The sequence below is a fragment of the Lepidochelys kempii genome, chromosome 22 (genome assembly GCF_965140285.1).
Source record: "Lepidochelys kempii isolate rLepKem1 chromosome 22, rLepKem1.hap1, whole genome shotgun sequence".
In the NCBI taxonomy this organism is placed as follows: domain Eukaryota; kingdom Metazoa; phylum Chordata; order Testudines; family Cheloniidae; genus Lepidochelys; species Lepidochelys kempii.
The window spans coordinates 5,641,495-5,666,317 of NC_136401.1; the positions used below are offsets into that span (position 1 = coordinate 5,641,495).

Consider the following 24,823-nt stretch of genomic DNA (forward strand, 5'->3'; position numbering starts at 1 on the left):
TAAGTTTCAGAGTAGCAGCCGTGTTAGTCTATTCGCAAAAAGAAAAGGAGGACTTGTGGCACCTTAGAGGCCAACAAATTTATTTGAGCATAAGCTTTCGTGAGCTACGGCTCACTTCATCCGATGAAGGTGCCACAAGTCCTCCTTTTCTTGTTACTAGCTAAGAAACCTCCTTATCCTTCTGGGGAGTGACAGCATTGCTGCCTCCTCCTGGGAGACGAACCAGCATGAAGAGCTGCAGAGGAGGCTGATGAGAACTAGTCAGAGAGAGCCTGCAGAACTCCTATCCTGAACTGAGCATGAGATCTGGGAGTCAAATACAGTAATGCTGTAAGCATCACTCACACAGACCTCAGAAACCAGTTTGAACTGAAAAATAAACAGTGTCTGAAAAATGTTAAATAGCATTTAAAGAGGTGGTCATGCCTGCACAAAGTGCAAAGGAGAGCGTGAAACGTTCACTACACAAACACTGTTTCAAACAGTTTATTTTCCTAGTGCAGGCATGCTCTCAGGCCTAGTCTAGATTACAGTGTTAGATCAATGGAAGGCAGCTTATGTCGACGTCGGTCAGCACCTACACTAAAATGTAGATCCCACTGATGTAACTCTCCCACTGCACCGACTTAACTCCACCTCCACGAGAGGCGTAGTGCTTAGGTTGATGTAGTGTCAGGTTTGGACACTGCATTGCTTACGCTGACTGGTGCTGACTTTCAGAAGCCGTTGCACAATGCCCCACGCTGACATTTAAATTGGTGCAAGCACTCTGGTGAGGGCACACACCACTGACGCTAGGAGCGCAGTGTGGACATGCAAGAGTCATTTAATTACTGCGGTGGCTGTACATTGGTGCAACTTAGATTGACAATTTTGTAGTGTAGGCTTGCCCTCAGTGAGAGCAGCATTACTGCAACATGCTCTAGAGGTTGACTTGGAGCTCAGGGGATGAGGTACAGAGATACCTGCAAGGCTATCACCCGTTTATATACACAGGTCCGTTCAGACCTCCTACTGGAGATCAGGGTGAGCCAATCTTTATGCTATTAGAACTCAGTCCAGGATCACGTCTTTGTGCAGGCGCTTCTTCAGTAAGTGAGTAACACACACCCTAGGACGCAGTCCCTGACATCAGAGTCCACTCCATTCAACAGGACTGTTGGCTTGACAAGCTATGCACATGTTGTCAACATATAGAAGAGGCAGATTCCTCTGGTAGCTGGCAGAGGTGGCTACAAATAACTCAGGGGAGCAGGCAACTGAAGGATATGTGGAGAGCTTTTGCCTTATTAAGCAGGATGCAGATCCTTAATTTTGTCTACAACACCTAGATACTGAAGTGATGTGCTAGAATCTAATATAGTAAATATGGAAGTATGCGAGGGCCATAGATGTGTTTAGGACTCATATTCCAAACAGGACCTAAGGAGTTTGGTTGCTCTACAGGTCTGTCAGTTTCCTAGATCTTGTTACACCATCAGGATTAGCTGAGCTGGTGAGCTAGGACATCGTTGCCTCCACAGCATCTCTTGTCCCTCTCCCATCACACAGTGATAGTCTGCTGTAGGAGACTATTAAATTTGTCAGTATAGGTCCCTCTGAAGGGATCAGATCCCCTGCTCTTCCATGTGATGGTAGCAGGTGGGGGAGGTTCAGGGGTGGAAAATTTGGAAAAAACTCCAGGGACATCAGTTTTCTTCCACTCTAGGAGGGAGCAACCATGTGGAACAGAGCCTGTTTCATCAGAAGACTGTACCTTAGTCTTATTTGCACAGTGCTGTGTAGCCACTCATTTTCCTGATAAGCTGATTTCCGTTTCATGCAGCCCGGCCAAACACAAACCTGCTAAGTGTCACTCAGCTGCAGCAATAATCACATTCATCCCTGCGGTCACTCATAAGCAGGGCTACAAGTAGTGTATATTGTTTTGCCAGCAGCACCTCCTCCTGGCCACTAGAACCAACTCCCAAGGCTTCTCAGCAGGCAACCAATGCTTGCCCCCTTTACCTCTGCTCCCATTTCACTACTGCTGCTCCTGGGACCTGAGCAGTAACACATTCCAAGTGCAGGAGGCAGCCACAGTGTGAAGGAGACAGGAGCAGAGAGATTTAGGGAAGGGCTGTGGGAGGAGACTATTGCAAAGCCAGCAGGGAGAAAAGCATGGTCTTAGGCAGGTGTAGCAAAGAAGAAAAGACAGGAGAGAGACTGGGATCAAGAGAGGGAACAAAACAATCCAGGAACTAATGGGGAAGGACAGACTTGTGGCTAATCTTGATAATTACAATCTTAACTATACATATACAATGATGGGGTCTAAATTAGCTGTTACCCCACTCAAGAAAGATCTTGTAGTCATTGTGGATAGTTCTCTGAAATCATCCACTCAATGTGCAGCAGCAGTCAAAAAAGCTAACAATGTTGGGAATCATCAAGAAAGGGATAGATAATGAGACAGAAAATATATTGCCTCTATATAAATGCATGGAAAGTCCACACCTTGAATACTACGTGCAGATGTGGTTGCCCCATCTCAAAAAAGATAGATTGGAATTGGAAAAGGTTCAGAAAAGGGCAACAAAAATGATTAGGGGTATAGAACAGCTTCCGTATGAGGAGAGATTAATAAGACTGGGACTTTTCAGCTTGGAAAAGAGGCGACTAAGGGGAGATATGATAGAGGTCTATAAAATTATGAGGGGTCTAGAGAAAGTAAATAAGGAAGTGTTATTTACTCCTTCTCATAATACAAGAACAAGGGGCCACCAAATGAAATTAATAGGTAGCAGGTTTAAAAACAAACAAGAAAGTATTTTTTTCATGCAATGCACTGTCAACCTCTGGAACTCCTTGTCAATACTATAATGGTGTTCAAGAGGGAGTGAGATAGATTCATGAAAAATAGCCATTGATGGATCTATTAGCCAGAATGGGCAGGAATGGTGTCCCTAACCTCTGTTTGCCAGAAGATGGGATTGGGTAATAGGGCACGGATCATTTGATGATAACCGGTCTGTTCATTCCCTTTGGGGCACCTGCCATTAGCCACTGTCAGAGGCCAGGATACTGGGCTTGATGGACCTTTGGTCTGACCCAGTATGACCATTCTTATGTTAATATACAGGCCCAGGACAACAGAGAGTTGGATTCTTTTCCCAGCTCTGCCTTAGTTTAGTCATTTGTAGAAGAGGGAGAATGATACCTACCTACATTCCAAGTAGGTGGAAGCATGTTAAGATTCTGTACATCCAACTGTGGAAGAGACAGGCTCATCACAACAAGCTGCTCGCTACACCCACTCCCCTCCAGCTAGACACAGGAGAAGCTACTGAGTGCTTGGCAGCCATGTGAAGAGCTAATTGTGGATTAGCCAGTCTGTCAATAGGGAATAGGACGAGGTCTCAAAGCAAAACTGGAAATTGATAGGTAGGGCTAGTCCCTGCTCCCTCCTATGGCATCTGCTAACCAACCAGAAGGAAAGGGGGGAGGAGGTGTGTGATGGCTTCTCCCTAGTGGGAGAGGGACCACTCCGCAGAGGGAATTCTGGCTGCCTCAAACAAAATTCCTCCTGGGAAATCCAACTGCAGCTTGGACACTCTTCACCAGTCCTCGCCAGCATGCAGGACAGGAACTCTGATACAGCGTCCACAGCACGTGGAATCCAAACTCACCCTGTTGCGGATTCTCTTTACACACCACAGAGAACAGCCCCGCTCAAATCGCCCTCCACCCAGCTTCCTCCCTCCTGACCAAGTCTACGGCCTCTCTAAAGTGCCAGAGAACAAGGCAAGTGCCCCAGTGAGTCAGCAGACACCCCCTAACCTTCCCTGGAAGTCCGGCATCTTTCAAGCAAACACTACCAGCCTGCAACATATCCCTACAGGAAGAGGGCTAAACGGACTAAATCCAAGGAAAGGATGCAGCACACAGGGTTGAGTACACAAATATTCTGATACTTGACAGAGCCATTTGCAAACAGCAGAATGAGAATGCACAGTATACACTTGGATACGCAGCCTGGGACCTCTTAATTGCCAGGACTTAACAAGAGAAAAAAAACTCAGTGCTCTGTACCCTGCAGAAAGGAGAATATGGGATTGACAACACAAGAAAATTGGGTGTTTTGCTTTAAACATCTTACCGCCTCCTTCTCTTTGGACTTCAGTTGGAGAAGCCTTAAAGTTTTTTTCTCATGGGGCAAAAGCTGAAGATGTTGCAGATTTGTATCTCTTTTCTGAACAGTTCGTTTGATAAATGAAAAGCTGCAAAAAAGCCTTCTGGGCAGACACACTAACAGAATGCGGATTGTTGAGACGGTGGAGCAGGGAGGGAGGGAGGGAGACTCAATCACAGCCAGACTCCCCATTTTAGAGACTTGTACAACATGAAAGCATGCACAACTACAGCCACAGAAGAATCCTGCACAGATGCTTTGAACTTGGAAGGGTTTATTCAGCAGTTGAATAGACAGAAATTTGAATTTATGCTTCAAGCAAACAAAAATCCCTCATCTATTTTAACCATCCCATGGTAATCCCTTTACATTAGATCCCTGCATTACTGATCAGTGGTAGTAGCAGGGCTAATTCTGGGCTTTTGGAGTACTCACCTTCCATAGTGTATATGGATTATGCATGATGAAAGGAGTCAGAGGTACAATTTAACCCTGAACGTGAATATTAGTCAAAACAAACCTATTGTCTCTCTAAAGGCTAATGAATGAAGAGTGTCTGCTCTGGGACAGAAAACTGCTCCTGGGAACAATCAGCTACTCTGTGCACAGGCCAACTGTCTGCTGAACATTTGTAAAAGCTGATTCCAAGGCGACCTTTCATGGATTCTTCACAGAAGGTGCATGTGCTGAAGCTAAGTTATGGATTGCAAGTCGTGTGGTTGAATTCCCATCCGAAATGTCACATGACGAGATGACCGATTGCAATGCTCGAGCATAAGCTGAAAAATCAAAGAGTGCTAAGTGACTATAGCCTGAGCCAGCTTTCCCACAGAGCCCTGGGGCTTACTTCTGGAGTCATTTGCTAACTTGGGAATTAAGCAAAAAATGCAGTTGTGCCTCTTGAGAGATTTTCCCAAGGGCCTCATCTCTGAAGGGGGAAAATTCCTAGGATCTACGGGTATCTAGCAGTCATGTGCTCCTGTTGCTGCATAACTGAGCAAGATAAGCTTCTGCATGGCTGTGGGTGCAGTGTAGCTGTTTAGCAGATTACCACAAGGGAAGCTGACACTAGGGGAACTGGAGACACAGAATGAGCAAGGGCAGGATTGGGCACCAAATGGGAGACTCTATATGAAAGATCCCGACTCCATAAGAGAGCCTTGCATGTATTCTGCACACAAGCATTTAAAATGTAAAGAGTTTGAACAGCAGTTCCTCACTCACTCAGTCAGCTCAGATATTCAGGGCCCTTTCTGTAGGCCACAAGCAGCACTTGAAACAGGGTAGGGAAATGCTCCCAACACCATTGCAGGTGTCTGAGATGTATTAGTGGGTACAGGGCGAATAAAGAACCTTGAACCTAGGAGCCAGAAGGTAAGTGCTGGAGAAGGAGATTTTTAAGTAGCTGGCATTCTACAACATACGTACATGTCTGGGCTAGGGATGTAAATATCGGTTAAAAAGTTAATCAATTAAACGATTAAAATTATAACCAGTTAACTGGAGGTAGTGCTGGGGCCCCATCAGCCTGACATGGCAGCTCTGGCCAACGCAGCTGGGGTACCTCCCAGCCAGTGCAGGGCTGCCAGGCTTAATGGTTAATGTTGGTTAACTGGTAAGCCTAATGCCCACATGAGCCTTTAGGCCTGTGTATTTTTTTTTTTTTTTAAACAAACTGTTGCATTTCCCATTTACGTCTGATGACTTTGTATTTTTGAAAGCAGTTTATGTAGATTGCTCCAAATGTCTGTACAACCAAATACCCTAATTGTTCTGCAGAATAATTTAAACCACAGGACTGCTTTCTTACCGGTGATTGATAACATCTCCCTCCCATCCACCTTCCAATAAAGACCTTGGCATTAAAGTGGAGAGCGAGTTTTCCAAGAGCCAGGCATTTTCTGTACCATTTACATAGTTGCTTTGCAGTATTTTTCCTCCCACAATGTGTCCCCATCTGTTCTTTCGAATATAATTTCATTATTAATTCAAACAGAAACCGGTGCACCCCTGAAAAGCTGCCAACCCAGCTCTCGGTGTGACACTTGCAGTTTCTCCAAAGCAAGGGTTACAAATGGGTGTCGAGTGTCTGCAGGCTTTTCTAGTTCCCGGATTTGGACTCCCCCTTGACTTTGCATTAGTGAGAGCAGCAGCTGGTGCTTAGCAAGCTCTCTTTAACAGCTGTATAAAAAAGTTACAAAATATCTGTGCTACAAGAAAAATCTAGTTCAACAGACCACTAAGGCTATCAAATGAAATACGAACCCAGTGGTCTATATTCCCGAGAGTGCATGGCGGATGTGTGCACACATACATAAGTGCAGAGCCCACATTAGAGTACGTTCATGGAAATGGTGCCATGAAACTATGGGAACTCCTAGCCAGGCTTTACATTTGCCGGTATGGCAGGACTCAGACATCTGATCTCAGTTACTGGGTCTACACCAATTCCTTACTATGAAGCAAGAGCTCATACCTTTGTGGTTTTTGTAGAACATGCAGTTGTTGGCACAGGTGTCAGGATGAGAGTCCCAGAAATCAGAGCCGCAGCAGCATAATGGAGGCAAGTCAATGTTATACAGTTTTATCTTCTCCCTCATCTGAGCTCTTAAAGCTTCCATGTATCTGCAAAAATAAAACAGTTTCCCTGTGACAGGATGGTACCATTGTCTTCATTAATCCCACTGGCAAATCCAGGATTTTGAGAACAAGAGGAGGAAACCCTCAATCATAGAATCATTCACCAGCTCACCTCACGTATTCCTTATTTCTCTGTTGCTTTTCCTTACTTTTCCTCACTCTTCTCTCCTCCAGTCTGAGCTGAGCCAGTATTTCACATGCTTTCTCCCCAGAACAGGTGTCTTGCTGGTAGGCCATCTCCTGGATCCTCTGCTCCTCTGCACGACGCTGGTGCTCCTTCTCACTCTTAATTCTGTGGATAGAAGTGCTGTTTAATTGGATCTTTCAGAGAGAAGGAAGTGGGTCCCATGGTCAGAGGACAGGACTAAGTCATGAGCACTGGGTTCTGTTTTCTGCTGCCTGTGGGACCTAGGGTATGTCACATACCCGCTTTCCCCCCCACAACTGTAAAATACTGACAATACCCTCCTTTTAGAAGCATTGGATCTACAGCAAGGATTTGGATTCTGCTGCTTTCTGCAGAGTAAAACAATTCTGCACTGTGTTTAAATGCATCATCAGCTTTCTATGTGATAAACTTTAACATAACATAACTGTTCCCTGCAATCTGTCAAAGCTAATTTTCCCTCCTGGTTTCCTCACTGGAGAGTTTTGTGCCTTGTGTGTGCCTTCTCCTTTCCTCCACCCCTTTATAGCTTTTCCTGTTTTCCCCCCCGTTGTCTTTTGTTCGCGCCCACCCCACCCCCCCATGTTTTCTGTCTCACATTTATTCTCTCCAGAGAGCTCTGCCCCCTGCACCCCCAGGCTTGCTTCTGGCTTGGAGGATTTACACACAGTTCCAATAGTCAGTTTGTGAGGCCAGAAGGGACCACTGTGATCATCTAGTCTGATCTTGTGTACAGCACAGGCCAGAGAACTGCCCAGAAAGGATTCCTGTTTGAACTTCAGCTGAAAACATCTAACCTCAATTTAAAAATGATCAGTGACAGATTCTACCACAACACTTGGTAAATTGTTCCAGTGGTTAATTATCTTCACTGTAAAAAGGTACGCCTTATTTCCAGTCTGGATTTGTCTAGCTTTAACTTCCACCCTTTGGATTTTGTTATCTTTGTTTGCTGGACTTAAGAGCCAAATATTTGTTCCCCATATCAGTACATAAAGATTGATCAAGTCGCCCCTTAACCTTTTCTTTGTTAACCTCAAGGAATTCAAGCTATCACATCAAAGCAACTGTTCCATTCATTTAATCTTTCTCATGGGTCTTCTCTGAACCTCTTCAATCTATCAACATTGTTCCCCAATTGTGGACACCAGAACTGGATACTGTATTCCAGCAGCAGACGAACCAGTGCCAAATGTAGCAGTAATATAACCTCTTTAGACCTACTTGAGATTCCCCTGTATATGCATCCAGAGGTCATACTAGCCCATAGGGCCACAGGATCACACTCGGATGTCCTGTTCAAGTTACCCACCATGTCCATCAAGCCTTTGTCAGAGTCCCTGCTTCTCAGGATAGGAATCCCCCAACTTGCGAGTATGGCTACTTTCCTTGTCAGGAGGCTCCTGGGCCGCTCTGCACTCCAGCTCCTGTTCTCCACCTTGGAAAGTAGCAGCAATGCCTATGCCACTGCTGCTTCATTCTCTTAAAGGAGCAGCTGCCCAAAGGGCAGGAACCAGCAATTCTGCTTCCCGGTCCCAGTCAGCTCACTGCAGGTTTCAAAGGGCCCTGGTAAGTGGGTTTCCTCCCCAAGCACTGGGGGTGATCTTCACTCCTCCCACCACTCCAGGCGGAGGACAGGACTCCATCAGCCAAAGCAGAGGGCTGTAGCTGTGATCTGGGCTTCCCTTTCTTTCCCCGTTGCATTCTCAGAGCAGGAAGAGCGAAGGAAGCCTGAATCTAGGGAGAAATTTGGTGTAGAGACTCCATGCAAAGGCTGATGGGGAAGGGATACAGAAAGGCTCAAAGCTGCTTGTCTTCAGTGCAAGTGTTGGGCTGACCAGCTCTGGGGAATTAATCTTTGTTAAATTGTAGTGGACTTTCAAAAAACCCAAAAAAAACGTATGTGCTGTCTGGAGTTTGGGGCAAAGACTGGCAACAAGAGTGAGAGAAAGGAATGTTAGTGAGAGGGCTGAGGTGGGAATGGAGGGTGGGATTCTCTTCCTCTCTGGAATTCAGTTGATGGGAGCTAAGTGTTAGAGCTTTGCGTGGGAGTTGGCTGGGGAGCAACTTGCTCCAGCGAATACATGGGGCAGACTGCATCCATGCAATCACCATCCTAGGGGACATGCTGAGGACAAAGCTAGGGTCAAGACTTTAGTACAAGTGTGATGGACATTCTGGGCTGCACCACAGGACACACAGCTCTAATGTATGCCAGACGACAGAGAGCACAAAGGTATTTTACAGCCACCTTTGCCCTCCACCCCAGGAGGGCCCTGACTCTGGCTGAGGTATGCCATGCTGTGCTTGGTGCTTTAATGGACCAGAACATTCTTTATATTTACTTTTTGGTTTTACAATAAAGCTCTTCACATCTAGGTGGTGTTTAATACCTTGCTGTGGAATCTGGGTTATTGTGTAAATAACTATATAAGCGTGTACTAAAAATGTTAAGGACATTCCCTGGAACAAGTTATTACCATAGGCAGAAATGGACTTTAAACAGAGATATCTACCATGTTATTCTTTTCAATGAATACCAAATGCAACAACATATTCTAACAAATCACTGCCAAAATTCAATCTGAAATCAAAGCTGGGCTGAACTCGGATTGGAAGAGTACCAGCAATTAAATAAAGAGTGTTGGCCCAACAAACCCCCCACAAAAAAAAAAACCCACACACCAAGGAAGAGAGTGCCTAAGCCAAAGCTTCTCTAGTCAAGTTATAACGCCCTAAGATGTCTTCACAATGACTTGCTAATACAGACTTAAGTACTTCATAAGTGTCCTGCTATAAATCTCAGAGCAAGGACATCTTAGCTTTACATCAAGTGACTATAGGAACAGCTCGCTTCCATATATAGAAAGGCTGGGCAGCTAGTAAATTCAGTTAACTCTCATAAGACTGCATCAACCTGAAACAAGAAAATCCTTTAGATGGTCTCAACATACACAGCAGCCTCTTGGCGTTCATTCCTGGGGCAAAACTGGTTCTGTACTAAAGACTCTTTCATCGCCACATTTTATTTAAGGAAATGTAACCACCAAAGAAATGTTTCTTTAAAAGGTGCAGTTCTACTCTGAAAAGCGACAATGTAAAAATAACATTCTTTAACATGTCTGCTCCCTGTTGGTATCCAGAGCCAGACTTGTTGACTTTGAAGACAAACGACTGTTACTACTTCACTCCAGTTAGCTCGGCAGAATCAACCCAGCTATGGCCAAGTGAACTGCATCCTGTTTCTTCTCTTTCAATGAAATTGACAGCCCAGAGCCAATTGGAAGGCCAGATTCTGACCTTCAACATACTTGTGCAGCACCAATGGAATCAGTTTGTTACACCTACACAAACCCATTTCAGACACTAGAACTGGACAGGTGTACTGGGGACAGTTTGGCTGGCATAATTTTTATTTAATGATTTAATTTAAATTTTACTTTTTATTTAAATTTGTATTTAATGATTATGTAACTTTCACCTCCCAAGGCTAGTTTGCAGGATAGGCACTTAACAAAAAACATCTTTCTTCTCGTAGACGCAACACATTTGATCAGGAAGTTAGCAACTGAAATTAAAATGGAGCCCCACAATGCACGTTTACAGTCACTTATCAAACCTAGGGATGGAAGCCAAGGGATATTTTATTATACTGTACAAATTCATAGGTTAAAGACCAGAAGGGACCATTATGATCATCTAGTCTGGCCTCCTGCATAATACAGGCCAGAAAACCTCACCCAATAATTTCTGAACATGGAAGCTTGTTCTCAATGCATACCATGAGGATTTTATCTATAGTGCAACTGTCCAAATCATAACTATTGTCACCTCAAACCAGCTCTCCCACCAAGTCTTCTTAGGAACCCAGCAAAGTTTCCCCTGCCGCTGCAAAACCTTTTATGCAAACAGTCTATCTAAAACTGTAGCTAGAAAAATCCACATTCTAGCAAATGAAACAACTGCCCAGCTTATACAGAGCGTGGCAATTAAATAGCAGATAAGTTAACTATACAAGTAGACTTAACACTTTTGGTTGTGCATGTTGTAGCAAACAGGCAAGGTACTAAAACTTCAACAGGACTTTATTTTTCAAGTGGAAACCTCTTTACCAAGCTGCTGCTGCACCCTCGGTAGCTCTCACTCAGCCTCCTCAACTTCCCCCCACCCCTTCCTGTTTCCTGTCCTTTCAGACTCCCAACAGCCAGTGCTCCCAGTTCTAATCATTACAAGCAGCACCTAAACACCACGGTGTAGTTGGTCGGTCCCTCCTTACAATTACTGCCAATCCCCATCTTTAAAGAACCCTTTAGCCCTGGCAGTCACTGTACTAGATTTGGAGATGTGCCCAAGGCAGGGTGAATAAACATGGATTTAAAAAAATAGCTTATTTAAATGAAAAAGTTACTTTAAAAAATAAGAAATTACTACAACTTACATTAAGGCCTAAATGTACTATAATGTAATAAAATGATTTAAGCTGAATTAAAGCAATAGTAAGCAGTGCTCATTTGCTACCAAAGTTTTAAAGAAAGTCAGATTATTGAAGTAGTGGAAGTCACTGACTAAGCATCTGGAAGCAGAGTTTGCAGGAGTGCTAAACCAGCTTTTGACAGCAGTAACCTCATCTGCAGATGCAGAGAGAATATTTTCATTTCAGTTTGAAATAATGACTAGTTCATTCACATTTAAGAAGCCACCTGGGAGTTGGAAGATGCAGGAAAGTTTGTTTTCCTCTTCCAACCTATAAATAAAAACTAGGTGTGAGAGGATATGAGCTCTATTAGTTCTAAAATCTTCAAGGACAGTGGTGACCAGAAGCAATTAGTTCAGTTCAATTCAATAACTACACATAATACTTAGTTTTAAATGCAAAACATATTGATAAACATTAGAATTTTCTTCTTATGTATCCAGCATATCTTAGGTAGTTTTATTTAATTAATAAAAACATATTAAAATATCTTTTTTGCTTATTTATTTGAATTCCCAAACAGAGCATGACAAATCACAAGAAAAAAAAAGTCATGTAGTAAGAAAGTGGTGAACAATACATTTCTAACATCATAAAAACATAATAATTGAGAACCTGAATAAGTGTAAGATAATTGCTTAAATGAATGTATTAATATTGCGTAGCCTCCTGGTGAATAAAAAAAACCACCACATTTAGAGTAAAGACTATATTTAATTGCAAATCATCATGTTTCAATGTCAAGTATCAGTGGGTAGCCGTGTTAGTCTGTATCCACAAAAACAACAAGGAGTCCGGTGGCACCTTAAAGACTAACTTGGAAAATCTCTCTTTACAGAAACTATTGAGTTTATCAAACAGAATGCTAAGAGTTGACATGGATCACAGTCTATGGGTCTATCTACATTGCAATCAAAGCTCTTGAGGACATAGCCAAGCTATTAGTAGTAGCGAAGCCCAGGCAGCTTGGGCTGCAGTAGCCCAACCAGGACACCGCTTATGTACTCTAACAGCTACATCACTGCAGTGCAGACATACCCTGTAAGTACCCACGCAGGGAGAAGCTAATAGTAGAGAGCTCATTAAACGTAGCAGACAAAAACCACCACATGCTCCAGTGGCTTGAAATTGAAACTAGACAAATTCAAACTGGAAATAGGAGTGCAAACTTTTCACAGTGAGAGTAAATAACCATTGGAACAACTTATCAAGGCAAGTAGAGGATTTGCTAAAACTTGAAGTCTTTAAATCAAGATCAGATGTCTTTTAAAAAGCTTCCATGCTAGTAAAGCCACAAGTTATTGGCCCTGATGCAGATGTTACTCTGAAATTCTATGGCCTGGAAAAATCAAGAAAGTCAGACTAGATCATCACAATTGTCCCTTCAGGCCTTAAAATCTGTGAAATTTACGACAACCTTCTTTCAGTTGACTATACATCAAGGGCAACATCTATAACAGCTCATGAAAGCTCATGCTCAAATAAATTGGTTAGTCTCTAAGGTGCCACAAGTACTCCTTATCTATAACAGGGGTGGCCAACCTGCGGCTCCGGAGCCACATGTGGATCTTCAGAAGTTAATATGTGGCTCCTTGTATAGGAACCGACTCCAGGCCTGGAGTTACAGGCGCCAACTTTCCAGTGTGCTGGGGGTGCTCACTGCTCAACCTCTGGCTCTGCCACAGGCCCTACCCCCACTCCACCCCTTCCCCTGAGCCTGCCGTGCCCTCACTCCTCCCCCTCACCCCCAGAGCCTCCTGCATGCCACAAAACAGCTGATCGGGAGGTGCAGGGAGGGAGGGGAAGGCACTGACCGGCGGGGCTGCCGCTGGATGGGAGGTGCTGGGAGCGGGGGCTGATGGTGTGGCTCTTTGGCAATGTACATTGGTAAATTCTGGCTCCTTCTTAGGCTCAGATTAGCCACCCCTAACCTATAAAGAAATTCATGATTATTAGCAGATACCTACTTTGCAATTTTCTTCTGATGCTCTTTCTGCCTTTGCTGTTCCTTTACTTGTTCTCTCTCAATATCCATGAAGAGACGTCTGTATCTCAGGTACTGATTTTGACGCTGCAGGAAAGACGACATAGTCTTAAGAGGAAGGTGTCTTGGTGCAATATACAGCAGGACCTGGAAGTGGCACTGCAAGAACTCACACTGTGCACGTTATACTGTAAGAATTAAAGGAGGAAGGATTAAATTTTGAGCTGAGAAGTCTCATCAAATATCACACTGCATAAAAACCCAATAAGGAAGACCCTGTGAAATCCACCACAGAGTTTACCTGTCTCCAGCTGCTGCAGATGGTCCTTCTGATGATAGAAAACAGATGTCTTGTCAGTAATCTTGTGCTCCCTGCCTACGAGTTTCTGCTTTCTCCTCAAGGGAGAATTAAAATGTTTCACTGCACGTGTTCCACAACTGAACGAAAGGTAGGAAGAAAGCTGTTACTGGTACTTTGCTCCTCTTCTCTCCAGCTACCTTGCAGAACTATGATCTTGGTACCAACATCTTCTACTGCAGGGGTTCTTAAGATCTCACACTGCCAAAAAGTTTATTAGCAATATCATCTCATATTGCTTATGTTGTAAGGTATTTTTACTGGAGCTGGCCAATAGAAGAGTCCCCTTCCCCCCACCCCCAATCAGAAAATGGTGTTTCATTGAAATCAAAAAGGTTTCACTGGAACGTACCAACTGACAGAAAAGTTTATTTGAATGGAAATGGAGGGCTTTGTTCCAATTTTCTTGTTTTGTTTCAACTTTTTAAAAAATTAACTATATTAAATTTAAAAGTTTTTCAATGTTTGGATATCACAGAAACAAATCATTTCAATAAAGTATTTCAGAATTTTTGTTCCATGGTAAATTTTGACTTCTCATCCTGATTGGAAATGAAAGGAAATTTTGAAGTGTCAGACTTTCCCACAGGATGGAAATTCCATTTTTCCCGGTCACCTTTAAGTTTTGCCTTCTTTCAGTGTTATTTTATAGCTGCAGTGAGGTAGAGGAAGCACCATGTGACCAGCCAGCTCATTGACAACCACCAGCAAGTGAGCCATAGGCCACAGTTTGAGAACCTCTATGCTCCTGATTGACCCACAGTGGATCTTCCAAGACAACATTCATCTACCCGACCACATGCACTCATAGTTCTTCCTCCATCCCCAAGACTTCTGTGAAAATGAAAGGATGGAGGGTAGCTCTCTTTTATGGACACCCAGCCAGCCAGCTATAAAATCCCTCTTAGTAGTTGTTCTCTACTTGCTTTACCTGTAAAGGGTTAAAAAGTCTCCCTGCATAGGTAAAAGGGAGGGGGCACCTGACCAAAAGAGACAATGGGAAGGCTAGAACTTTTTAAAATTGGGAAAAAACTTCCCCTTTGTCTGTCTGTGGTTGTTCCTCGGAGAGAGGGAACAGGGCATTGGGGATTGGTCCTGCTTTGAGCAGGGGGTTGAACTAGATGACCTCCTGAGGTCCCTTCCAAACCTGATATTCTATTGGAGGGAGGGATAGCTCAGTGGTTTGAGCATTGGCCTACTAAACCCAGGGTTGTGAGCTCAATCTTTGAGGGGGCCATTTTGGGATCTGGGGCAAAAATTGGGGATTGGTCCTGCTTTGAGCAGGGGGTTGGACTAGATGACCTCCTGAGGTCCCTTCCCACCCTGAGATTCTATGAGGGCAGCAACTATGCTGTAAGAAGCTTTGGGCCAGGTCTGAAAAATAATTTGAATCAATCATATCTAGAAATTACTCATTTGAAACCCCCAGATATGTAAGTAGATCAGGAAGTGTCTAGGAAGACACGATCAGGTTTATCTCTTTTTTTTATTTCTTTATGGCTTGTAGACTCCTTTGTGCTAACCCCAAATGCTTTTGTTTTGCTTGTACCTTTAAACTGGACCTCAAGAAGGTTATTCTTGATGTTTAATCCTCGGAAGGGTTTTTTCTTTTGTTTTTTAAATCTAGCAATAGCCCGAGTTTCCAGAAGTATTTTCTTTTTGTTTTTAATAAAAATTTACCTTTTTAAGAATAGGATTGGATTTGTGTGTCCTAAGAGGTTTATGCACATGTTTAATTAGCTGGTGGCAACAGTGGATTTCCCTTTCTTCTCTCTCACCTCTTCCCCGGAGGGGGGGTGTGAAAGGGCTTGAGGGTACACCCCACAGGAAGAAATTCCCCAGTGCGCCTTCTTGAGTTCTCAAAGGGGTTTTGCACTTGGGTGGTGGCAGCATCTACCAATCCAAGGTCAAAGAAAAGCTGTAACCTTGGGAGTTTAATACAAGCCTGGAGTGGCAAGTATTAATTTTTTAAAGTCCTTGCAGGCCCCCACGTTCTGCACTCGAAGTGCCAGAGTGCGAAAATCGACCTAGACAACTTCTGTTGTCGAATCTCTGAAAGAAGGGACATCAAGCATAAAGGAGGGCCTGTAGTGAGAAGCCAGAACCAGGTGTGTGGAAGATTTACATTACCCAGCCAAGGAGAGAGGAGGGGCTAGGGACATTTTTTCCTTCAACCCTTTCACATTTTCTATTCAAAATAAGAGACCACACGGTTTTAAGATTAGCCCTTTGTCTGATCAACCACAGGCCATGTGAAAAAGCCATGCCATCAACACCAGCAACAGCTGGAGCCTTATTAGGATCAGTGGTTTCGCAGGGGAGACAAGACCTGTATGTGTTGCTATATAAAGGGAAGTCTTTGCTGTAAAGGCTTCAGCCCCATCCATAGAATTCAAAGGGAAGAAAAAACCCATGGATGTACTAAGAGTGGAGAAAGCTTCTAGCTAAGCTCACATCCCATGCAGATTCATAAGTTTTAAGGCCAGATTGGACCATTAAGATAATCTAGTCTGATCTCTGGCATAACACAGGCCATAGAATTTCACCCAGTGATCAAGCCCATAACTTCAGGTTGAACTAGTTCATCTTTCACATGGGAAAGAAACCCTATACAGAGTCTAGAAATAGCTTCAGAACAGAGGTTTGCTGAGCATACATCAAATGTTGCACATGGCATAGAAATGCAAGTCAATGCTTTTTTGGTGGAGAACTGTTCCATGTACCTAAAAGAACTGGTTTCTAGGTATTTGATGCACTGCTATTTTCACAGTTTATATAGGATTTTCCTCCCATGTAGACCCTCTGCTAAGAGTTGAGATGATTGAACTTTTGGGTGATCATGAAGCTAGAAATAATGATGTGCAAGATACTGGCAGGCTTGCAATGGAGGAATCAAGCTTTAGGGTGTGAAAGAGAAAGGAAATGGGAGGCTGAGTGGAAGAGAGCAGTAAGCAGAGAGGAATGGGTGGAGGAACAAGTCAGAAGGGTTGATATTCAGAGGTGAGAGACCATTTGGAAGCCACCAAGGAAAGATTGTTTGGATCTCAGGGGGTTCAGTGCTTGTGAAGTAATTGATAAGAAGTTAAAATAATTTAAGAATAAAAGCAAATTGTTTATCATTTGAAGCTTAGGTATAAAATATGGCAAGGCCCACAAGTGAAAGAGGGAAATATTACATTCAAATAAGTGGACAGTGAAAGGGAATGGGTTGGGGGAAGCACCTACTAAAATATTCTCTCTTTTGGGTCTGCCAGGGGTTGTCATCATCCTAGGTCTTCTAGGCTGTAAGCTCAGCAAGGTATGGACTAGCATGATGCGTCTGATGCAGTGTCAATCACGTGGTCTGTACTTAATAGTTACTAAATATTAAGAGATAGCATGGCTCATCCTGTGTGTTGTACAATACCAAGCACACTGAGGGTGCTTCATAAAGACAGTGGTCACAGATTCATTGCATGGTACAATTAGAATTATTTTGTTACAATGAATGTTCTGTAAGAATTTTGCTGCAGAAATCCAGGTCAGTGCTACTGGGTTTGGCAGACCACAGAAACCTTTTTCCTCTACAGGTGGGTACTTTGTTTGCAACGCTGTACAGTGCGTGCTTTGCAGTTTGTCTAGATTCCAACATACATAAATGGAAAAGTAACAAGTTTTGCTTGTAGTTAAAGCCAGCCCTGTGTGTAAACGAATGAAAAACTTGCACAGGAGCCAGTTCCATAAACAATGACTTGGACCTCAGTAAAGGTCCAACAACAGAGAAATATCAATCCTCCCTCACAACTAGAAAGACCCTAGAAAGAAGCCAAATGGCAAGAGAACAGAAATCCTCATGGGCTGAGCATGCACTCTGCTCCTCTTGGACTGCAGCATTTCAGTGGTTTTGCATGTCTTTTGTGGCAGTGTACATGCTAAGTTAAGTGCTGGGATCCATGCAGGGATTATCTCACCCACCGAGACTACATAGTTATGGTTCCAACTGCCCCAGTGATTCCATGTATGAAGTCTACCAACAGCCTTAAGGGTGTTAATAAGTATTATACAGTATTGGCAGCTATGCCACCAGCTTTGATATATTATGCCAGTTTCTGGTGTTTCACAGTAAATAGCAGTGTCTCCTAATGTGCCCTGCTCTTGGTATAATTCAGATGCAGACGCTGAGAACAAAATAAGACTTTACACTATTTGACATACTTGTTTCTTGGTTTCTTCTCTGTCTATCCCAGGACAAAGTACAAGGGGAGCTTGGCAATCAATGCTCAAACCTGAAGACGGGCCAGCAGGGTCTGACGCCTTCATTAATCCATTATAAACCTGAAAAAAAAAAAATCAGTGGATCAAGACATGATTGGCCTCAGCACTTCAACAGAAGTTTTTTGACACTCTGGCTTATTGAAACTTTATAGGAGTAACACTGGTCTTTTGACTAAGTACACAAGATCTGTACACCATTCATACGAAACACACAATATCGGGCATTAACATTGCTGATAATTTTATGCATGGCACATAGGAAAGATCATTGGTGCCACTATTATTGTTCATAAAACATCTGCATTTCTACAATCAGGCATTTATAACACTGCCATTCAAGTTTGTTTTGGACAGAAACCTCAGCTTGAAAGCAAACTGAAGTTTTATTCATGGCTATAATCATTTTTGGAAATTGAAGTTTCCCCACTTTAGCCCAGAAATTGTGCAATACCCTTACGGAGCTCTGTGCTCAACATATCTTTTAAAAAAAAAAAAAACAAACAAAAAAAAAAACACACACACTCAACCTGTGGAACTCATTGCCAGAGATTATTGAGAAGGCGAGAAGCATAACTGGATTCCAAAAGAATTAAATAAGTTTATGGAGGACAGGTCCATCAATAACGCTAGCCAAGATCGTCAGGAACACAATCCCATGCTCTGGTTGCTCCTAAACATCTGACTGCTGTAAACTGGGACTGGACAATAGTGGGTGGATCACTCAACAAATTGCTCTGTTGTATTCATTCCCTCTGAAGCAACAGGCACTAGCAACTGTCAGAAGACAGAATACTATACATGGACCATAGATCTGAGCCGGTATGGCCACTCATGTTCTTATGTAATTAATGTGAAAATTAGTGGATGTTTTTGCACAGTATGATTTTTATTTTTTTTTTTTTAAACACAGGTATGTCTGACTTATTTTATTAGATATTCCCAGACAGAAATGTGTTAAAGATGCCATTAAGATTGAGATTCTATACTTATTATAAGGACAGAAATTACAAGAACATTGCAGTTATCCAAAACTGACAAATTAAAGACCTAAATTCTGAATGTCCTGGTGAAAAAATATGAGAAATTCAAAACATGGAGATGTACAGGTAAGGTCCCCCAAAACCATACTTTTGACCCTGTAGCATCACTAGCACGAACTTCCCTTTTTTTCCCCCCATTCATACTTAAGATCTGATCCTGTAAACTTCTACTCAAGCAGATCACAGTTTGCAGAGTCATGCTTCCACATTGAAAGATGGGGATTTTTTGATCAAGGACTTTAAGAGGTTTGTAGACATCTTAATAGGTAAAGCCATTGCACTCTTACAGTGGCCAAATCACTACCATCCTCCCCTCTCTCTTACGTTCTTTTTCCCTGTAAGGTCTCAGAGACGTGTGTGTAAAGCCAGTTGTAAGTGTGACACTTTAGCCACAGGAGCCCTTTCAATACAAATAGAATAATTCCTTGGCTTAAGTTTCTATACACAGATACAATGTGTTCAGCTTCACTTGTCTAATTAGTGGCACACAGAATGCTAGTGAAGAAGAGATTCTTCAGCATGCCATCTTAAGAATCAGGTTTGGGAATGCGTATTTTTGTATGTTAATGAAGGTGACTAAAGTTTGCACAACCACTGACTGACTAAGGGGCAAAGCACTTGTGTGAGCACTCACCTATTACGGATGGATAAGTCTGTCTTGGAGTTTGCTTTTGCTCCCTCAGAGCATTACTATAGGAAAGCAGCTTTCTGCTTTACTTTGGGTGCGAGTGATAGTTAACTCTTACATGAACTCTGAACTTGGGTCCTGCCAGAAATAATACTTTTCAGTTCATTCTTGACACATATTTATTTGCGAAGTCAAGGCCACTTATGCATCAATTCGTCTTGTAAAACCACTGTTTAAGGATCAAAAACTGAATTTAGGGGGACTGGAGAACTTTGGTAGCTGGTAAAGGGATAAAGCAAGAAAGGTGTGCAAATACTGCAAACAGCTACTTGCAAACTGTTCAGTTACATGTGCATATTCTTAGCTATATTCACTACTTTTTTTTTCTTTTAGTTTAACAAACATGTGTACCAGTGAATACTTGTTTACAATAATATTTTCAGGATGTGGAAGTCTCAAATACTTAGGCAAATATTTGAAGCAGACAGAACTTGCTCAAACCCTCTTGCTTCAATATTTATAATCGAATCATGAATCAAAAATAAGAACATCACATGTCTAATATAACCATTCTTGGCACAAATAGTAAATACTCAAAAATGGGAGCAAACAATTTATAAACAACCCATTGGGTGAAATGTTTGCATAAAGTATCAAATTCAAACAAATGTTTATATAAATACAGCTGCCTGCTTGAAAACAGAAAAAAAAAATTCCAGTAATTAAATATGCTGTCACAAGTACCTGTCCCAGATTCACATGAAATATTCACCAGTAATCATGGGTTCAACTCCAGCCCAAAATGGCAGTGATAAAAAAAAAATTAAACAGCTACTTGCTGTTTAGTGACTTGAGTGAATAGACACCCACATAAAAAAAAGTCACCACTACAAATGCCACTCTTTGCTATCAAGTTCAGCAGAGAGGTCAAAGTAGAAGTCTGAACTCTCATCTGAAGCCTAAAGTTCAGGTTAGGAGGTCATCTGGCAGGGCATCACCACTGCTCAGACAGTAGCTGTTCCGGAACAGCAGTCTTAAAGACCAGAAGCCTTAGAAGAGGGGTGGGCAACCTGAGCTTGAGAAGCAGCCAGAATTTACCAATGTACATTGCCAAACAGCCACAGTAACACGTCAGCCCCCCTGCCTCCCACCTACCAGCAGCCCTGCCAATCAGCACCTCCCCTTCTCTCCCCATCAGCTGTTTCATGGCGTGCAGGACACTTGAAGGAGTTGGGGGGGTGGGGGTGGGGAAGAGAGTGCGAGGGCATGGCAGGCTCAGGGGAGGGTGTGGGAAGGGGTGGAGTAGGGGCAGGGCCTGTGGCAGAGCCAGGGGTTGAGCAGTGAGCTCCCCCCAGCACACTGGAAAGTTGGCGCCGGCCACTCTAGCCCTGGAGTTGGTGCCTATACAAGGAAGCACATATTAACTTCTGAAGAGCCTACGGAGCCACAGGTTGGCCACCCCTGACTTAGAACAAGAATTAGGCATGCCAGGACTGGCTGACCCAGCCTTGGTCACATCAGGTCTGGGATTTTAGATGTCTTACTTTTCCAAATTCTAGTTTGTAGTACAAGTTGTCATCACCCTGCTCAGCCTGCTTTCTGGCTGTTGCCTGGTCTTGTAGTTCAGCGGGAAGGTCATGACGTCCTGCCAGAGGAAACTCCTCACACTCTTCTCCATGCACTGGAGTTGGCCTGCGAGACACTGGTTTCTGGGGAAACAAATGTGAGATTTAAACTTAACTACATTATTTCAATGCACGAGCAGCTCATGAATATAAGACCCCTGTAAGCTTTGGGTGTAAGAGCAACCTGAGGAAACTTGTTCTCTGGGTCAGTGGAGACTAGGCAGGTTGGAAAGGGGACATGCTCAAACTTCAGTAGAGGGGAACGAGCAAGGAATACTGCCACTGTAGATTCTAACTCGTGGACAATTTTGTCAACAGTGCAAAAGTGACCAGCTGGTGGGAAAAAAGGAAGTGGTCTTCTGTGCATGTCATTTTGCAGTTGCAAGAGATGCAAACAAACAAACAAACAAAAAAAAAAAGACAGCACTTGCTAATTGTTGCTACAGATTCTCTCAATACTTAGAACAGTAGCCATCTGCACCATCCATATTTGTGGTACAAACAGGAACTACCTGTGATATTTGCAAAGTAACTGTTGGCAAATACAGGGTGCTGTATGTGCAGGTTTTCTGGAGTCACATCAAGGTGTGCAGAATCTTGAGACCTCTCAGAAGAGAGGATATTTACCCTGCAATAACTATAAATATTTGAGATGTTGTAGTCAGTGTGGCTCCCACTGTAAGTGTACCTGAGATCAAAGTTTTATGAAGAACAGTGTCTGCCAGGGTGGTGCGCACACACACTTTCTCCTGATGCTCCCATCTGAGGGCATAAAGGTCGGATAGCCACAAACTTCCCTTGGGTCCTTGCAATTCAAAGTCCATGGCTGTGGAGGATTCTGAAAAGCAGGGATGGGGAGCAGATCCACACAGATTACATCTCAACCAGCCAGTTACTGTAGGATAAGTAACAGATCTCTCTTCAAGAATGAGAGTGTGGATCCCACAGCAGGTGTCTGGCAAGCAGTTTCCTCATTAGATGGTGGGAATGAGGAGTTTCAAATAAAAATTGAAGCATTGCTCTCCAAAACTTGGTACCTGATCTAGCCTCGAGGTCAAGGACAGAATATCTGACAAAGGTCAGTGACCTGCTCTACAGTGTTGCCATGCAGATCTCAGATACTGGCATATCCCTGTGCCCTGACAGAGTGAGCCTTGAGAGTTGAAAGGAGAGGTTTGCCAGCTATCTTGTTACAAGTGGAAATACATTGTGTGATCCACTTAGAAAGAGAGTCTTTGCAATGAGATGGCCTGACTTTTTGAAGGGCTAGATGGGGCCTCAAACAGGTGAGCAGACACGCTAAAAGACATGGTCCTGTTGATACAATGGAGCAAAATTCTGTCCATCAGGAATTAGCCCAGATGGGCTGAGTTCATTTGTTTTAGTTTCCTTCAACAAGTAAAGAGAATATCGAATTTAGCTGAAGTTAAAGGACAGAGAGTTGGACACTCACTGAGTTCTATTTAGCTGTGTCTAGCGGTAAGAGGGAACTGGAGGGTCGTGGCTTCCCCACCACTGATACCCTAATACCAGGGCCCAAGGAGACAGAGGGCCCAAGCAAAGCCCTGATAGATATGGCTATCCAAAAGACAAATCTCACATGCATGAGGAGCATGGACACTTACAAACGGATCCATAGTAACATTCTCCAAGAACAACAGATTCTAGTTTAAGCTGAAGAAAACCTAGAACAAGAATTTGTGGATAATTCTTTTATTGAACACACACATGGAAGTGTTCAATACATTTAATCAGGCCACGGAAGACAGAGGGGCGGTGTTCACATAGAAGCAGGCCGGCTATTGCTTCAGACTCTGGATATCTGAAGATGCGGTAGATCTTAAAGGGCATCTCTGAAAACGAAGGAAGATAAAATGCAGACCCAGGGTATCATGGACTCAGGATTTGTTCTACTTTGCTCTTTCTATGGCTTGATTAAAAAAAAAAAAGACAGTCTTGAAACCTTGCAATAGGCCAGACCAATAAAGAACGCACAATGGCAAGAGATGAGACAAAGGGTTTTGTTGGCCTAAGTAATGACTGCGTTACTTATGAGCATTGAGGCCACTAGCATCCCAAAAAAGTGCCAAAAAAAAACCATTTGTACTGCTTCACCCTGCCATGCACCATGGCTTTCAGAGAAACACATTCCTAAACAGCTTGAGCAAGATAAGGCAGTAGTTAAGCTATTTTTGTAGCTCTTCCACCATAAAGCCAAACTCCTTGAGCACCACAAGCCCAGTAGTGCACATGTCAAGAGAACTCCCTCAATGACCCAGAAGCATTTCTCAGCGGTTCTCAAACTGTGGGTCGGGACACCAAAGTGGGTCGTGAGCACATTTTAATGGGGTCACCAGGGTTGGCTTAGACTTGCTGGGACCCGAGGCCAAAGCCCTACTGCCCAGGGCCCAAGCCAAAAGGTGGTGGGGGATCAAGTAACAGGCCCCCTGCCTGGGGACAGTAGGGCTCAGGCAAACTCTGTCCCCTCTCCTGGGGTTGTGTAGTAATTTTTGTTGTCAGAAGGGGGCCGTGGTGCAATGAAGTTTGAGAACCCCTGCTCTACATGAAAGTGTTCATTTTAGAAGCCTTCTAAAACACGGTGGGTCCTTTTGGGAAGCTAGGAACTGACAACCCCCTTGCAATTTTCTAATGGTATAAAGCACTGGATTTGGGGGGTCAGAAGAAGGGGGGGGGTCTTGCTAGGTCACATAACATCACATGGGAAGAATCCCATGCACCGCTACAGACTAGGGACCGAATGGCTCGGCAGCAGTTCTGCGGAAAAGGACCTAGGGGTGACAGTGGATGAGAAGCTGGATATGAGTCAACAGTGTGCGCTTGTTGCCAAGAACGTCAATGGCATTTTGGGATGTATACATAGGGGCACTGCCAGCTGATCGAGAGACGTGATCGTTCCCCTCTATTTGACATTGGTGAGGCCTCATCTGGAGTACTGTATCCAGGTTTGGGCCCCATGCTACAAGAACGATGTGGAAAAATTGGAAAGAGTCCAGCGGAGGGCAACAGAAATTATTAGGGGACTGGAACATATGACTTATGAGGAGAGGCTGAGGGAACTGGGATTGTTTAGTCTGCGGAAGAGAAGAATGAGGGGGGATTTGATAGCTGCTTTCAAACTATCTGAAAGGGGGTTCCAAAGAGGATGGCTCTAGACTGTTCTCAGTGGTAGCAGACGACAGAACAAGGAGTAATGGTCTCAAGTTGCAGTGGGGGAGGTTTAGGTTGGATATTAGGAAAAACTTTTTCACTAGGAGGGTGGTGAAACACTGGAATGCGTTACCTAGGGAGGTGGTGGAATCTCCTTCCTTTGAGGTTTTCAAGGTCAGGCTTGACAAAGCTCTGGCTGGGATGATTTAGTTGGGGATTGGTTCTGCTTTGAGCAGGGGGTTGGACTAGATGACCTCCTGAGGTCCCTTCCAACCCTGATATTCTATGATTCTATGATAATATCAGGCCTTTTAC

General features: G+C 43.5%; 1 protein-coding gene across 6 annotated transcripts in view; it reads right to left on the reverse strand.

The window, feature by feature from the left end:
- CCDC15 (coiled-coil domain containing 15) overlaps positions 1 to 24,823 on the reverse strand; it is a 70,556-nt gene that overhangs the window by 40,020 nt on the left and 5,713 nt on the right. For 5 of the 6 annotated variants that reach the window (XR_012155904.2, XR_012155906.2, XM_073320787.2 and 2 more), the window contains exons 5-9: positions 21,260 to 21,424; positions 17,988 to 18,107; positions 13,419 to 13,522; positions 6,924 to 7,103; positions 6,648 to 6,796 (exon numbers count right to left, since the gene is read on the reverse strand). Coding sequence is in view for 4 of the 6 variants with exons in the window: in XM_073320787.2 (XP_073176888.1) it covers positions 6,648 to 6,796; positions 6,924 to 7,103; positions 13,419 to 13,522; positions 17,988 to 18,107; positions 21,260 to 21,424 (718 nt within the window). In the remaining 2 variants the exon portion in view is untranslated. Of the gene's footprint in view, positions 1 to 4,428; positions 4,951 to 6,647; positions 6,797 to 6,923; positions 7,104 to 13,418; positions 13,523 to 17,987; positions 18,108 to 21,259; positions 21,425 to 24,823 lie in introns of those variants that run through there. The other variant, XM_073320786.2, reaches the window with a different exon arrangement.